Source organism: Limulus polyphemus, unplaced genomic scaffold (assembly GCF_000517525.1).
Source record: "Limulus polyphemus unplaced genomic scaffold, Limulus_polyphemus-2.1.2 Scaffold5202, whole genome shotgun sequence".
In the NCBI taxonomy this organism is placed as follows: Eukaryota; Metazoa; Arthropoda; class Merostomata; order Xiphosura; family Limulidae; genus Limulus; species Limulus polyphemus.
The window spans coordinates 36,274-51,729 of NW_013670812.1; the positions used below are offsets into that span (position 1 = coordinate 36,274).

A 15,456-nucleotide genomic window follows, 5' to 3' on the forward strand; every position below is an offset into this window, starting at 1 on the left:
ATTAGTTTTTGTGATTTAATTCTTTTATCAGTCGAGAATTTACCAACACTTGCTCAGGCATCAGCCAGTTACATGCCAAGTCCAACCTTGTCTAGTCCACTGGTTATAACAAAAGGAAATGATGTGCTCATTCACAATCCTTTGGCCCTCTATAAAGCACCTTCGATACCAAATTTCTATGTATTCCTGAACTTTTAGTTTCATTTCTTTTTAATATGGTAATTGCGGCATTTGAAGCCATAGTGAATGTTATATAACTTGAGTTTTCAAATCTTTTGCAACTGAGTTGCATTATATTTTTGTGTGTTAACACAATGGGCTATCTGTGCTGTGTCCATCATGAGTATCGAATCCCAACTTTTAGCGTTATAAGCCTTCAGACTTACCACTGAGCCATTACATCATATACAGTACCTAACAACCTGAACACTGGTGACGCATCGAGTCTCTTTCCAAATTGTACCATTTGAGTTATGTTTGTAACTGGGATGATTATCAAGGAGGAACTTTCCTTTAGCACTGGCCAACCAGATACAAGGAATTATTTAACAATAATGAAGTTCATCATGTAATGAACAAAATGAAGTGAGGATCATTGAACTTTGGACCCAATTTTACATAAATAAAGATAAAAGGATCCAAGAATGACAGGAGGTGGCCAAAGCACTTGACAACCAGTAAATAGGAAATGAGTGCTGGTTTTGTGCTGCTTTCACTTAGTCAAAGCACAATAAGTTTCTTTGGGTGTATTATTATAATCAATTCATAAAATATTTCATTGTATAATTGCATTTCGCATTATTTATATTACATTGTATATGTTTTAGCTATATCTGAGAAGTGCAAAAGGTAAGGTTCACCAGCTTACTTTAACTCAACTCACCACTGTTTCATTACCCTTACCATTACTCAAACATTCTGAAATCGTTTAAAATTTGACAATTTAATACAGCAGAATTTGAAGTGTGCAAATTGCTATGTGAAAACTTGCATTAATTAATATTTTCGAAAAACATCAATAATATATTCAAAGCGCTATTGAGAACATGTAAAAGAAACAAAAACAGCCATACATTTAAGTTCATTTTGTTCATAAAATATGCAAATTTTCACCTGCTTGTAATCACCGAGTACGATTGTTTTATTTTTGATATTCTGCAAACTACACAAGGGCTACCTATGTTATACCTAATTTTGAATTGTTCTTATTTGTTGAATTTCGCGCAAAGCTACACAAGGGCTACCTACGTTAGACATCCTTAATTTTGAAGTGATAAGACTAGAGAAAAGGCAATTAGTCAATATCACCCATCAGTAACTCGTGGCTTACTCTAATCAAATAGTTGGATTTGACCACTACTCTTATAATGCACCCAAGGCCCCAAAGTGCCAAGTGCAATTTTAGTCTTCTCACCGGTAAAGGGCCGCAAGCATTGGAACTTCAGATAAACAAATCATTATGAACAGCTTTAATATGGATAGAGAAGAGAAAAAAAGCACTTTTTGTGGGAATTCATTAGAATAAGTTATGAGCACGGTACATAACTGAAAGTACAGCCAATCACACAGTACATTCAAGGCTGGTGTGTTACTAAGATATCATCTAGGATGAAAATGAGGCAAATTACATAATAATAATAATAAACCTGATTATTTGAGGTAGACCTTCCAAAAGTGATGGGGTCATTGGGTATATTTTGTGATTCAATGTCATTTTATATGAGAGATAAAATTGGCTTTAGTTTACCCAATTGTATTTCTATGTTATAAAGGAATAATTTTTTTTTTCATTTTCTAGGCAGGTTCCAAATACAACACAGATGAAAAGAAGTAAGGTATTTCTACCTGAACATATGATGTGAAAAAGATATGTTAGACAAGATGGATAACAAATTTAATATTTTCTTCTAATATTTGTTTAAACATGGAAAAAGAAAACAAGACACATTCTATCTCAACGAAATGTTATATCTGGGATTTAACAAGCATTATTATTAAAATATAATTTACCAAAACTCTTGAGAGGCTTTTCAGCTAGCTATTCATAAAGCATGGTAAAAATGCTACTAATATTTCATCAAGTTACACTGCATGACTTTGAGAATAATTAAATAAGATTCATTATCCAATAATTAAATTCAAGTACTTCAGCATGAAATCATTTTCTTGTTTTCACTATAACATGAGTTTTAATAACAAACATAGAAACTATAAAGGAAGTCGATGTGACCAAAAATTAAGCAGAAATGCCTGAGAGTTAATACAAAAGCAAACAATATATTCAAATTTAAGAAGCAATAACTTACTTGTGCAGACAAGTTCTCAGGACCTAAGATAATATATAACAGTACAAAAAGTAGTTCAACTAACTTAGAAGACTAGTTTCTTACTCAAATAGAAAATTTCTAACTTTACCTCACTTGTAAAATTTTAATGAGAAACACTCTCAGACGAACTCAACTTAATTTAAACTTTGAAAAACTACCTTCAGTTTTATTTTCACACAAACTGTACACACACTATCAAATGAACAAATAATCAGAAGTGTATTTCAAAACTAGTATTTAGAAACCAGAGTTTTTATCTAACTTTGAGAATTACCAGCTTGTGGGTTTTAAAACTTGTTATACAGTGACAACTTGTACACATAAAAACTGTGCTTTGAATACACATATAATGTAAATAAAACACAAAAAGCAATTACAATCCAAATATTTAAGGTCTGCTTACTCCTACTGAAACATTATTATCTTGAACATAATACATATAAACAAAAAACTTAACAATTATACATTCCATAAAGTAAATATAATTATTAGAACATACAGATATAGGTCATTATTTTATTCACACTAATATATATATCTATTAATAAATTCCAGTTTGCATTAAAAAAGTTGAGAATAATATGCTCATAATAATATAGACATATACCTCATAACTTTAGACATAAATAATTAAACTGAAAGCTCCTGGGATGATGGTTAAACAACTATAATGGTTGTTCCTAACTCTTATAATTTTTTTAGCATTAATGTGCCTTTATTTCATCTTGGTAACCAGAAATTTGATTTTTCCATTTCTGATTCTTCCTTTAGTAATAAAAACTGGAATCAAATTTTTAACACACAAGTTTTAATAGATTTCCTGTTTTACATTAATTATCACAATATCAAACTTTGCTTCATACACATCCTTAACCATGTGATATTAAATAAATCCAACCTATGACTCTCTATATTTGACTCGTACTCACTCTATAATCACTTTGTCAGTTTTAATAAGCTGTAAAAATGCAAATATATTGTTCTCTTCAGAGTCATACTTAATTTAATCCTATGATGAAACACAAAACAATCTATCAATTTCACTTGTAGTTTTTCTGTATCAAGTCACTGCACCAATTACGTTAAGAAAGTACAATCTGATTCTCCAATCATGACTTGAGTTATAATACTTCCACATCATTATTAACAGTTAAAAAATGTTCTACTTGTGATGTCTGTTTTCTTCTCTCCCAATCAACTTCAGTTTCACTATTTTCTGACCGGTCATTCTTTTTGATTAAATGCTTTTTGTTAATTTTTTGTACTGCTAATATTTTATGTATTCTACTCAAACATCTTTTCCTTTGTTAACATTGCTACTACTACTACTACTACTACCACTGCTGATTGTTTCATTTATTCTTTCTTCATTTAACGAATGATTTGTTGTTTGAGGCAGTGTTTTTTTATATGGTATAGTTTCATAAATACCTTCACTGCCATCACTTAAGTTTGGAGTATTAATATGTACATGTTTCACCATTTCATATTCTTGGTATGGAAATGTTAGTCTTGTATTTTATTACTAGAATCAGCTAAGTTAAAAAACTCTTCTGTGTGACCAAATGCACTATGTTGTTTTTCTGATACCTGATTTTGTAGACATTCATGCCCTGGCTCATTCATTTTACTAACTGCTCCATGAACGACTTCATAACATGGTTCATGGAAGTTTGTTGTCTTCCAAGGAGGAAAATTAGGACTTTTAACAGTTTCATAATCTGGGTTGGTTACATGGCTTTCAACTCCTGAAATCCTATGTATCTTTTCGTGATTCTGACCTGCACATTTCCCTTCCTGCCTTTCAATCTGCTTCATAGGTTCATAGTCTCCATCATCAAACTCACTATTATTGTCATAATACGAATCCACAGTACGTGACTCATTTTTACAAAGATCATCAAGACTTTCATACCCATGATGCTTTAAATTTTGATCTTTGGCTACAACCTTCAAGGTAATACCTATATGCTCCCTTGAAAAGCCATTAGCAGGTATTTCTCCAATAGCTTTTTTAGAAACTTCCTCATATCTCAAATCATCATAATCTCCTTTTACTCGTTCATAGCCTGGATCATTATTGGCACTTTTGATATGTTTTATTGACTCATAGCTTGGATCAGTAGTGATATTGTTTTGGTGTTTTAACGGTTCATAATCTGGATCACTAGTAATGTGTCTTTGTTTTTCTGCCGATTCATAATCTGGATCATTGGGGTGTTTTAGTGGTTCATATCCTACATCACTATCCATTTTTTCATCAGCTTTGTTTATCAGATCAGTCAACTGAGCTCTTGAAGAAGCTTTAGAAAAAGAACTACCTGTTGGAAAGATAGCAGAGTTTGCTACCTGATGGCAAGTAGTGGGACAAGGGTCTGGTTGATAGTCTACAACAACTGCTGGGTTTTTAACAAGATTAGAAGGAACAAGCATAATTCCTACAAAGGAATTTACATTTATTTTCATTTCTTCCACACCTACAGAAGGAGATGAGTCAAACCTCTTCTTATGGACTTTGGCATACATGTCTTCAACACTATGTGGCTCAACCTTAGATTTTGAGAGATAACTTACTCCTTCAGCCAGGTGTATAGTTTGTCTCTGTTTATTTGATTTATCAACAATGGAGTAAAGACTAGTCAAATTTTTAAAAGGTTGGAAAGTATCATCTTCTGTTGCTTCCATCATCTCATTGCTTTCAAAGGATATTACAGAGGCCAATGAAGCTGAAAATATCAATTGATAATTAAAACCACAATAGCTTCTTTCTAAAAATTAATAGTAAATTTCAAATGCATACTTATATTACATATTGTACCACATATAACTCCTAAACATTGTGGTGAACTCATTTATGTTGATAATTTCATTACAAAAACAATTAATATCATATTATAGCAGTAGTTATTGTTGAAATAGAAAATAGTTTTAAAATTATACTTGTTTATTGGACAAACTCTAAAATATAAATTGTGCTGAACATTTTTTAAAACAAATTTCAGCAATCTGCTGTAAAAATCAAATGAACTAAATACTTTCTAGTGTTTCTTTTGAACTAAAGAATTATTAAAATGATTTTTTGCGAGTAAATTATCTACCATTATTTGCTGTTCTGACAGGCCACAATGTCCAATGAATATTAAGATACCACCTCCATTGATCCAGTTTCCAGCTCTAACCAAACAATGAACTAAAAAATTATGTAATTAACAGTGCCAGCTAAAACACTTGGGGAAAATCTAAGGTTATTTTACAATCAACGAAGAAAATGCTTTTAATATAGATGGATACAGTTGTCTTAAACACTGGTGTAAATATTTATATCAAATTATTTCAGTACAAATTTAATGTATTAAATAATAATGCAAGATAATACAAACTTATAGAGACAACATACATTCTAAAGTTCTTTTTTTGTATTTTGTGACCATTCTCCATTCTCAGTAGGTTAACCCATCATATTTCCACCAACAATAGAGCTTTAATTAACTATGTATGAAATAGTGGGCCAAATTACAACTAAAACTTACTGCAAATTATGTATTTTTATATGAGACAAAAGAATGTATGTTAATAAAACAAGATATTTTCTATCTTAAAAACTTCGGATTTTTAATTCAAAGTATATTAAATAAAATTTAAACACTAGTAAATCTACAAGCCTCTTTAATAATATACATATTTTACAATTTCAGCTTAACATCTTAGTAAACCAAGCACCTTATTCTGTCAACCTATATTCAGAAGCACAACTTTAAAGATGTAGAAACGTGATTTTTTGGTAAAATCACCAATTTCATTTAATCAAATGTGAATGGGGTAGATCCAATGGACCAACCCCATATTGTAGAAGGAATATTGATTATAGTTCTGAACTTAACAAGTGTTTCTTCACAAAATGTTGCAAGCTTTTAGTAAAATGTACAAGTCTATTGCACACAAAAAATTAGATATTTATACTGAAGATATACATGTGAATTTAATTCTTCAGTTTGACTCAGACTCTGATAAATTGAAGTGCACGGTGATGTTCTATCCATCATACAGTTTGGAATATTGCATCTGTATAACCTCTAGAATCTCTGAAATGCATATCTATAATTTTTTCAGTATCTCTATATACTGTATGCAGTATATACTCTCTTCTGTCATGAACTGTCACTAAATCAGGAAGGTAAAGTAAAATAAATGGCTGATAACTCTGACGTCAAATACATAATACCATGTTGAATGGTACTATGTAAAAAGCTGTGGCATGTGCACTTTGACACCCACCTGTGTAAATAAGGTTAACCCTTTAACTGGTAATTTTTTGGACACTAGCAGTCCCCTTACTTACAGGTTTTCTTCAAGTGTTTTTAGCATTCAAAATGTTGTACACCAATTAGTGTTTTAATCTTCCTTGAGGAAATACTGTTGTTCTTCAATGTTAAGATTTTCCATTATTAAAATTGTATTTTGATAGATACTCGCCTCCTCTGATATGTAGCTTTCCTGATTCAGTGCTGCCCTCTATGTGCAAACTTCTTCATTCACCAACAGCCTTAAGGCTCCCAACTAATCTTGTGTTTTTCATGATATTGTGTTGCAAGCAACTGAGCATGCAACAACCCTATATCAAAAGGGGTGCAACACCACCTCCTAGCACAGCTGAGTTCCTCTATACTGATTGTTCAATCATCACTTCGAGATTAGGCAAGAAAGAAAGATGCACCAGAAATGAGGAGGAAGGGTGGGAATTGTGAGAGGAGGGAAATACACATTGAAAATACATTGGGTTCATTCTAGTCCAAAACCAGGCAATACTGGGAATTCTGCTTTAAGTTTGTGGTAGGAGGAGGATCTATACCATCTTCACCACAATCCCTGCAAGGCAAAACAGAAAAGTAACAGCTTTCCTGCAACAGAGTGAGGTCTTATGTTGGATAGTCCTGTGCCAATCCAACATCAGAATATATGAGAACCCAGTTTATGGGTAGCGGTAGGATGGGGAAAAGTCTGCCAGAGAGGTGAATTGTACTACACAGATGGAATACCACTGCTCTACTCTCTACTTAATGGAATTGGTCAAACTCAGGAGGCATCCTCCATGGTCCAGCAGCTAGGAACTGGTGAGTGGGAAGGCTTTTTATGCTCTGCTAGAAGAAATAAGGGGTGATGAGTCTGGAGGAGCACATTACCATAAGATAATGCAATGGGTAGCCATAAAAACTAATTTTTAAAAGCAAGCCAGCACTAACTTTTAAACTAGGCATGGAGGATGGACAGGAATCCTCTACCTGCTTAACTTATCCTAGTCCGTGAGTGGGTATGGTCCGGATCAAGCCTTATTTAAGAAAAGAGCATTGTGAGGATACCTTGAGTGGTCTTGTGGAACACCCCATCTCATGGGCAAGCACTATGTTTGGCCAGGACAGCCCTACACTGTGCAGATTTTGGTTAAGTGTATCCTGGCTGGCAATACTTGTCATTGAGCAGAATCCTGTAAGGGACTATAGGACTCTATAAAAAAAAAAAAGATTTACCCAATGGTATGATGTACAAAGAATAGCAACCAGAGGCAGTTCATAGCCCAAAATGGAAGTAACAGCCAGATGATAGAGATACATACCAGCACAAACATTCTTTTCCAACAGATGACAGAAGTGAGCAGCCAATGAGCGAGTTAGGTGAGGAAATTGATGGAAAGACAGCTTGAAATACTGACAGAATGCAAGAAGAATTGATGGCATACACACATCAGAATGTCAATGATCAGAGCTGAGAAGGAAGAGGAAACAAGTTTTAAGGGACAGAAGGTATGAAGAGCAAGAAGCCAAACCTTCAAAGAGAGGTATGGTAAAGGCATGGAGAACAACATTAGATACACAATCAGAGAGGCTAGAAAAAATGGGAGGGAAAACTTGATGTAATTGGAAAACCAGAAAGTAGTCCAAAAAGCCACCTGGAAACCAGCAAAATTCAAGATATATCAGCCCTGGTTCAAAAGCCATGTGAAGAAAACAAACAGATGGGGAATGGAAGGATGAGAAAATGAGAAAGATCGATGCTGAGACTAGCAGTGATAAATATGCCACTTCTAGTGATAATCATATAAGGAAGACGAGCAAACAGAATCAGACAGGAAAAAGGCTACATGTGAAGAGTCCCAACTGTCTTGCAATAAAGTCGACAAATCTCATGCATAAAGTCAGAGTGATGACACAGCTAGATGGAAGAGAGAAGTATGAGGCTGAAGAAGAATGAAGGGAGAGATTAGAAGAGAAAGATAAGAGGAGGAAGTCAGAAGGCTCAGCAAAGGAAACCATGTTGGGTCAACCAATAGGGTGCCACCAGAAGGACCTGACAATGAGGGTCCCGAATGAAGAAGAGAAATTGAGGGATGAGACAAATAGGGAGTAAGGACAAAGGAAGAAATAGGACAATATCTGACTGAGTGCATCCATCATCAGTATTAATGTATGCAGAAAAATAAACCCAAATAGGGAAGCTTGGTATTGTCATAAGTGGCAAAGGCATCAAAGTAAGCCATCAAAAAACATGAGGATTGAAGGACCACTCTTTGAAAGGGATCCCAAGAGATGTTCCACTGATTGAGTAGAGTCCACAGTGAAAGACACATGTGAGCATGATCCAAGGGATAACAGGTTCCAAGGAAGTCCAAGTCCCTGATACATGGAAAACCTCTCACACAGTGATAGGAGAGGATAGAGCTGTGGAAACCAAACCCTCCAAGGCCCACAAATGTAGCAGAGAAACCTATGCCCTGCTGAGACGAAAAGTGAAGAATACACTCAAATGAACCAGATACTGGGTGGGTGTGAGATATGACTTTTCAAGCTTGACTAGCCAACCTATACTGGTCTACTCTGAAAGAAGGTTATGAGTACAGACAGAGAAGTCTTGTTAGGATCGAGCTAGAAGAAGTTAATCATCAACACAGTGGTGAAAACTCAATCCCAATCTGTGAATGTGATGATCAAAAGCATGCACAGTACAATAACAAAACAATGTATGGGGCTGAGGCCAAAAGAAAGAGCTCAGAACTGATAAACTTGACTGTGATATACAGACTGAAGATAAATTCTAGATACTGGAAAGATAGGATAGTGAAGATAAATATCAAAGACGTCGACCTTCGATAGTAAAAGGCCCGGAGAAAAAGACAATTATGGGGTGAGAAAACTTACCATAACAAACTAAAGAAGGTGAAGAAACTGATGGAGATGGGACAGAACAGACGAATGCTGGAGAGTGATGAGATGAGAATAAAATCCCATAGAAGGGTGAGAAACCCTTTAGATCAAATAATTGGTCTGACACTGCTTTGGAGAGATGTTAGGATCCCTGAAAGGACAATGGGGGGGGGGGGGAACAAAGGGTGAGGCCACTGGATAGAACCTGGAGCCCCCAATGGTTGGTCACAAAAGGAATCCATAGATCCACAAATGGAGAAAAATTGGCCCTATCTGTTCCTGAGTCCAAAAGATACTCACTGACGAAACCTATAAATAAAGAACAGATGGGTAAAGAGGAACAAGATGGAAGAACAGGAAGTGGGTGGAAAGGAGTCAGGAGGATGGGAAACAGCAAATGGAAGAGAAGGATTTAGTCAAGGGAAAATGTTTTCACAAAGCCTCAGCCCATGACTACACAGAATCAGGCTCTCCACCAAAAATCCACTGGCAGAAGAAAGTAGCCAGACGAAGGTTTCCAAGATAATAGGGAAGTTAATGTACTTGGGCAAGAAGGGTGTCCATCCTCAACAAATCCAGCAACAGAGTAACCAAGTGAGAAGGGACAAGGAAGAAGAATACACCAATGTAGAAAAAGGAAGGTAACAAGTGCCTAAAGAAAATAGTGAATTGCTTCAAAAAGGATATGGGTGAAGGACAGATAACATAAAAGGGCAAAGGTTAAAAAAAAGTGAGCGTGAGAAAACAATAACAGAGCACAATAAATCAGAACCCCAGATGGATCAGAAGTGCTCCACTAAATATGCAAGACTGCTGTGGGGGTACATTTAATTTGCCCAGATCTCTGTTCCAGTTTTGGTCAGCAGATGCATCACTTTATACAATTTATTCACTTCTAGTGTTAACCAAATTTAGATTTTGAGTGTTTTCCACTAGATTCATTATCTATAAAAAACTCAAACTTTTATGTAAGGACCATTCATGTTACCCTGTAGCAACCATGTCTGCCCATTACTGATAGTGATGGGTGACATAAAGAAACACAATGATTTATATACAAAAATTCACAAGTTTACCAATTTTGCTGCCACCTATGCACAGGTCATGGAATTCAGTTCACATGAATTTTCCAGAAGTGCTGGGAATACAAAGATGTATCATTATGGAAATTTTCGGGACTTTTTATAGGATTAACTGAAAAAGCATTTTACAACTCTATTTTAATTTGAAACAGCTTTCAGTTGCTTTAGGCTATAGAGAATATTATAATCTTGGTCAACTGCTAACTTACTGAAATAACTCATCTGTATTGTATATTTACTGCCACCTGTTTAATGTTAAAAGTTGCTAAAATTAACACATCAATTATTTCCTGGTAATGCCACTACCTTGTCTAGAGTGAGCCTGAGCAACAGATTTAAGGCTTTCTACAGTTGGAGGTGCAGGTGGGTGCTGAAGTCTTCCTGGTTCAATAGAAGCATACAAGGAAGAGGATCTCTCAGAGTCAGGATCAATCTCTTCATACATTTCTTCCATATCAGGTACTACCACGTAATGGCCATCACTATACTGGTTTCTAGGAACCTAGTGAGTGAATTAGACAAACAAAACATCTGTTTACCCTCATACATTTACTTACTTTAACTGACTTTTTTTACATTCAATCTTACACAAAACTAGTTACATCAGCAAATGACTTTGGCTTGTTGTAAACAGATTTAAATAAATAATTTCAAAAATGTTATCAAAATATATTTCTTTATTTTCTGCAATGCCATCAAATTTTCACAAGAGTATTATTTAAATTTAAACAATGTAGATGTATTCATCATTTAAAAAATGATTTAGATGAAAGATTAGATATCAAAATGATGGGAGCTTTTTTTTGTAAGTATTTTACTTTATTTTGTGATGGGAATGTTCGCAATTACTCATCAAGTTCATCTGTGTGGTTAAAGATTATTCCATAGTATTTCTTCAAAAATATTCAAATATAAAAGTCCACAACTGTATGTCAATATTTTATGAATCTTGTACATTTTTATCTTCTTTGTTTGCTCTTTCCCAAAAGGTAGGAGTCACCTTCAGCTAAGACAGTTTCATTTTTCTAACAGGGTGGTTGGACTTTGGAATGAGTTGCCTTCAGATATTGCAGAGGCAGTAAATTTAAGTGAGATTATGAAAAGGCTTGATAAGTATATAAATGATAAGGGCTGGCATTAAGATTTAAAAAAAAAATATTTTAATTTAGTTTAGAGGATGAAACAACCAAGATGGACCAATAGGTCCCATGTTGTCCCAAAACATTATGTTATTTTATACTGCAAGCTGAATGTCCAAACCACCAGAAGATACCAGAAAGCTATAAAAAGAAAATCTAAACAATCCTACCCTCTGCAAGGTTTTCAACACTTTTTTGTTATGAGAGTATACACAAATAGTTACAAAAATTCTGTCTGATCTCCAGTCACCTGAAATGACCTAAACATAACAATATAATTAAAATGTTCATAATTAAAATTGTGTTTGATATAAATTTTAATAACATACAGCTTAAGTAATAAAAAACAAACTCCTAACCCTAACTTTGATTTTTTTGCCTCTAACAGTAATTTGTATGTGGAGAATAGACATTTTTAAATTTCTCATCTGAATAGATATAGCTTGAAAACAATGACTTGTTGAAGTTCATGTCAAACACTTTAAAATTCAACTAATTTCACTTCTTCCACACACTTAAGGGTTGTTTAACAAAGTCATAAAAACAATGTCTTTTTTGTAAATAGTTCCTTTTCTCCCTTATATGGATTGCGAATTTCTAAACTTATAATTATCAAATAAGAAGCCTTTCTTTGGTCATATAGCTTCATGTAATCTAACTATATTTAGTTTTTTAATACTACCAACAGGCAATATTTTCATTGTATTAGTTCAGACTCGTTCATTTATTTTATTAAAGTAATTATTTTGGTAGTTGCTTTTCACTCTACAAAAACTCTCACTGGTAAGTTGAAACTAATGGAGTTTTATGCTGGACTTCACTCCAACATAAGCGTAGAGATTAGCAGAAGCTCTTTATGAAACAGATGTACATAATTTTTAAAAGGAATACAGAGGTAGCTTTTAAAAATAAGATAAATATTACCTATTTATTTAGTTTTAACAATACAAATGACATTTTATCGTGAATTTTTTTTTTCAGCAAAATAGGCTAACATATGACATTATTAGGCTGGTGACTGTTATATTGAAAAATGTGTATGTATGTTGGAATGAAATTAAATAACATGGTTTTGTAAATCAAGATACAAAAAGGCAGACTTGACCAATAGAAGTGTCAATAAAATTATTGGTTAACACCTGTTACATTTTAAAACATATCATTAGAAAAAAAAAGTAAATGTGTTTCTTTACATTTTCAATCATAATTAAAGCTTTGAATGAAACACCAGTTAAGTTTTTATATTGCAGTTGTCATTTTAAGTGAAGAACAAAACATTTCAAACAATAATTCTTTAAATAGAGATAACCATGTACACTACATATAGGTTTTTCTGTTATAAGAAAAAGAAAGCCTTAATAGTAAACCTGAAACTGACAGGGATACTTTCTCTTTTTTGCTGCTGTTGTAGTTTCAATGTTTCTTCTCTTATTTTGGCTAAAGGTTCACGAACACTTATCACATTATATGGTATGTCCTGGCTTCCTGGAATATCAAATATATTTCTAATCTTAGAAACTTGCTTGTATGCATATACATGCTACAAAGAAAGATCAGATTACTTAGTACAAGAATGAGGAGCCACCAACATTATCAATGTCATGTTAACTAGCCTGTACGATCACCAAATTATTTATTAGTTACTTTTTCCTTTAGTATATACTAATTACTAACTAGTTTAAATCCTGTTTCAGCTGCTGGGGAAGTCATGAGAATAACTATTTGTATGGTGGTAGTGGTCAGGATTCAATTTGGTGTGCTATCCACTTGTCCAGGGTCTTAACTCATTAACACTTGAATTTACTTGAATTAATTATATGAATACTTTCAAAAGCACTAAACAGATTTTACAAACTTCTATGCTAGGTTGACTGAGGGTGTTATCAGTTAGGTGGGTGTAGAAAGCTTGTTTTATCTTTCTTTTTCTTGTATATGGTTGTCTTCTTGTATGATGGACAATTTGAGAATACACTGGTATTATGAAGACTTGTATATGTCTATTATGTTCCTGAATTCTAACTTTTGTTTGTCTTTTTGTTTCTCCAATGTACTGGATTCCACATTTACAAGTGACGCTATAACTGGCAATTTTGCTCACCATTAGGTGGTTTTGTGTGTACTAACTGCAATGGTATTGCATTGTGGCTTCTGAATACTTTTCTAACTTTATCTTATTTAGATATTTTCTGTATCTTTTTACAGAAACTTTTGATGTAGGGGAATATCGGTATTTATGTTTGTAATTTTCTTCCTTCTTATTACTGGTTATATTTTTCTTTACCAAGCATTTATGATGTCCACTATAAAGAGGGATGTGGTGATGTATTTTTCTTCTATCTTCTGTAATAAAAATATTGTTCATTTTGGAAACTAGACAATATAAGGCACCATCTTACACTGTTTGGATGGTTTAATTTATAGTCAAGGTATTTTGTATCATTATCTGTGGGTTTCCTATAACCTCCTGCTTTACATGAATTGTGTTTTATGGTAACCATCACAACTAAGAAAGATATTACATTATCTTCTTTTTCTCTTATGAATTGTAATGTTGGATGTTATTTATTAAGGTGGTTCATGAATTCTTGAATCTTGTCTGAAGTGTGTGGCCATATTACAAATGTATCATCAACATACCTTGGTCAAAATCTTGGGCCTTAGAGCAGCTGTATTGAGAATACTGTCTTTGAAATGTTCCACATAGAAGTTACTAAGTACTGGTGACATAGATGAGTCTGTGGCTAAGTAGTCTTGTTGTTGGTAGTACTTATCTTCCTTATTTACTCAATTTACATTACTGAGATTATAAAAGCAACCACAATAACCTTACAAAACACAACGTACAACTTCAAAGTATTGAACCTATTTACTGATGTAACAAGCCCTTGAAACACACAACAGATATTCTGCCAACTGCTTTAAAAATGACAGAGCTTACAAAGAATACACTTAACTGACAATATCCATGATAACAGAACTCACACTTTACTTCAGTGGTTCTCAAATTGTGGTCTGTGACCCACTAGTGGTTCACGGGAATCCTCCAGGTAACCACAGGCTGGATCAAAATGCAGGTCAATGATGTTCAATGCCATGACCGAGGTAATATGAGAGAATAGAACAGGTGGGGTAGGACTGGTAGGTGGTCCACTGGGTCTTTTACCACACCAAAGTAATTCATGGACAAAAACGTTTGAGAACCACTGCTTTACTTCCAACATACTTAACTCACACTTGTTAATTTTATCAACTGTAAGATGGGTAAAATGATTCACCTTCTATTAAAAGTTTTATAAACATTATCAAATAATTATCATATAATATAAAACTAAATATGATTAAAAAGATTATAAATACTATTAATTATGAATACCAATTAATACAATATAATTTCAGAATTTTGAAAAAAAGTATTACACAGGTGAAACATTTTTAGGAAGTTTTCACAACTAATTTTGCTGGTGGAACTGCTAGCCTTACTAGCAAAACAAATTCATCCACTTTATCAATTAGATAGAATTTATGTCTAAAAAAAAAACACAAACCAAAAACAACTTGGAGAAAAATTATATAGATCAAAATCCATTAAATTTGAATTAGTTGGGGCAGAACATTGTACGTTATCCATCTCAAAAAAGAGGAAAAATAAACAAATTTTCTTCACGACTTTTCAAGTTGACATTGAAAAGAATATTAGAAACTTAATTAATTT

The 15,456-nt window shown here is 33.6% G+C and overlaps 1 protein-coding gene across 3 annotated transcripts in view; it reads right to left on the reverse strand.

Annotated features, from left to right (window-relative positions):
• Nucleotides 1–1,877: 1,877 nt before the first annotated feature.
• LOC106472267 overlaps nucleotides 1,878–15,456 on the reverse strand; it is a 30,704-nt gene continuing 17,125 nt past the window's right edge. For 2 of the 3 annotated variants that reach the window (XM_022400864.1, XM_013932894.2), the window contains 3 exons: nucleotides 13,123–13,229; nucleotides 10,912–11,107; nucleotides 1,878–5,053 (listed from right to left, as the gene is read on the reverse strand). In XM_022400864.1, coding sequence (XP_022256572.1) covers nucleotides 3,834–5,053; nucleotides 10,912–11,107; nucleotides 13,123–13,229 — 1,523 coding nt within the window. In that variant the 3' untranslated portion in view covers nucleotides 1,878–3,833. The remainder of the gene's footprint in view (nucleotides 5,054–10,911; nucleotides 11,108–13,122; nucleotides 13,230–15,456) is intronic. The other variant, XM_022400863.1, reaches the window with a different exon arrangement.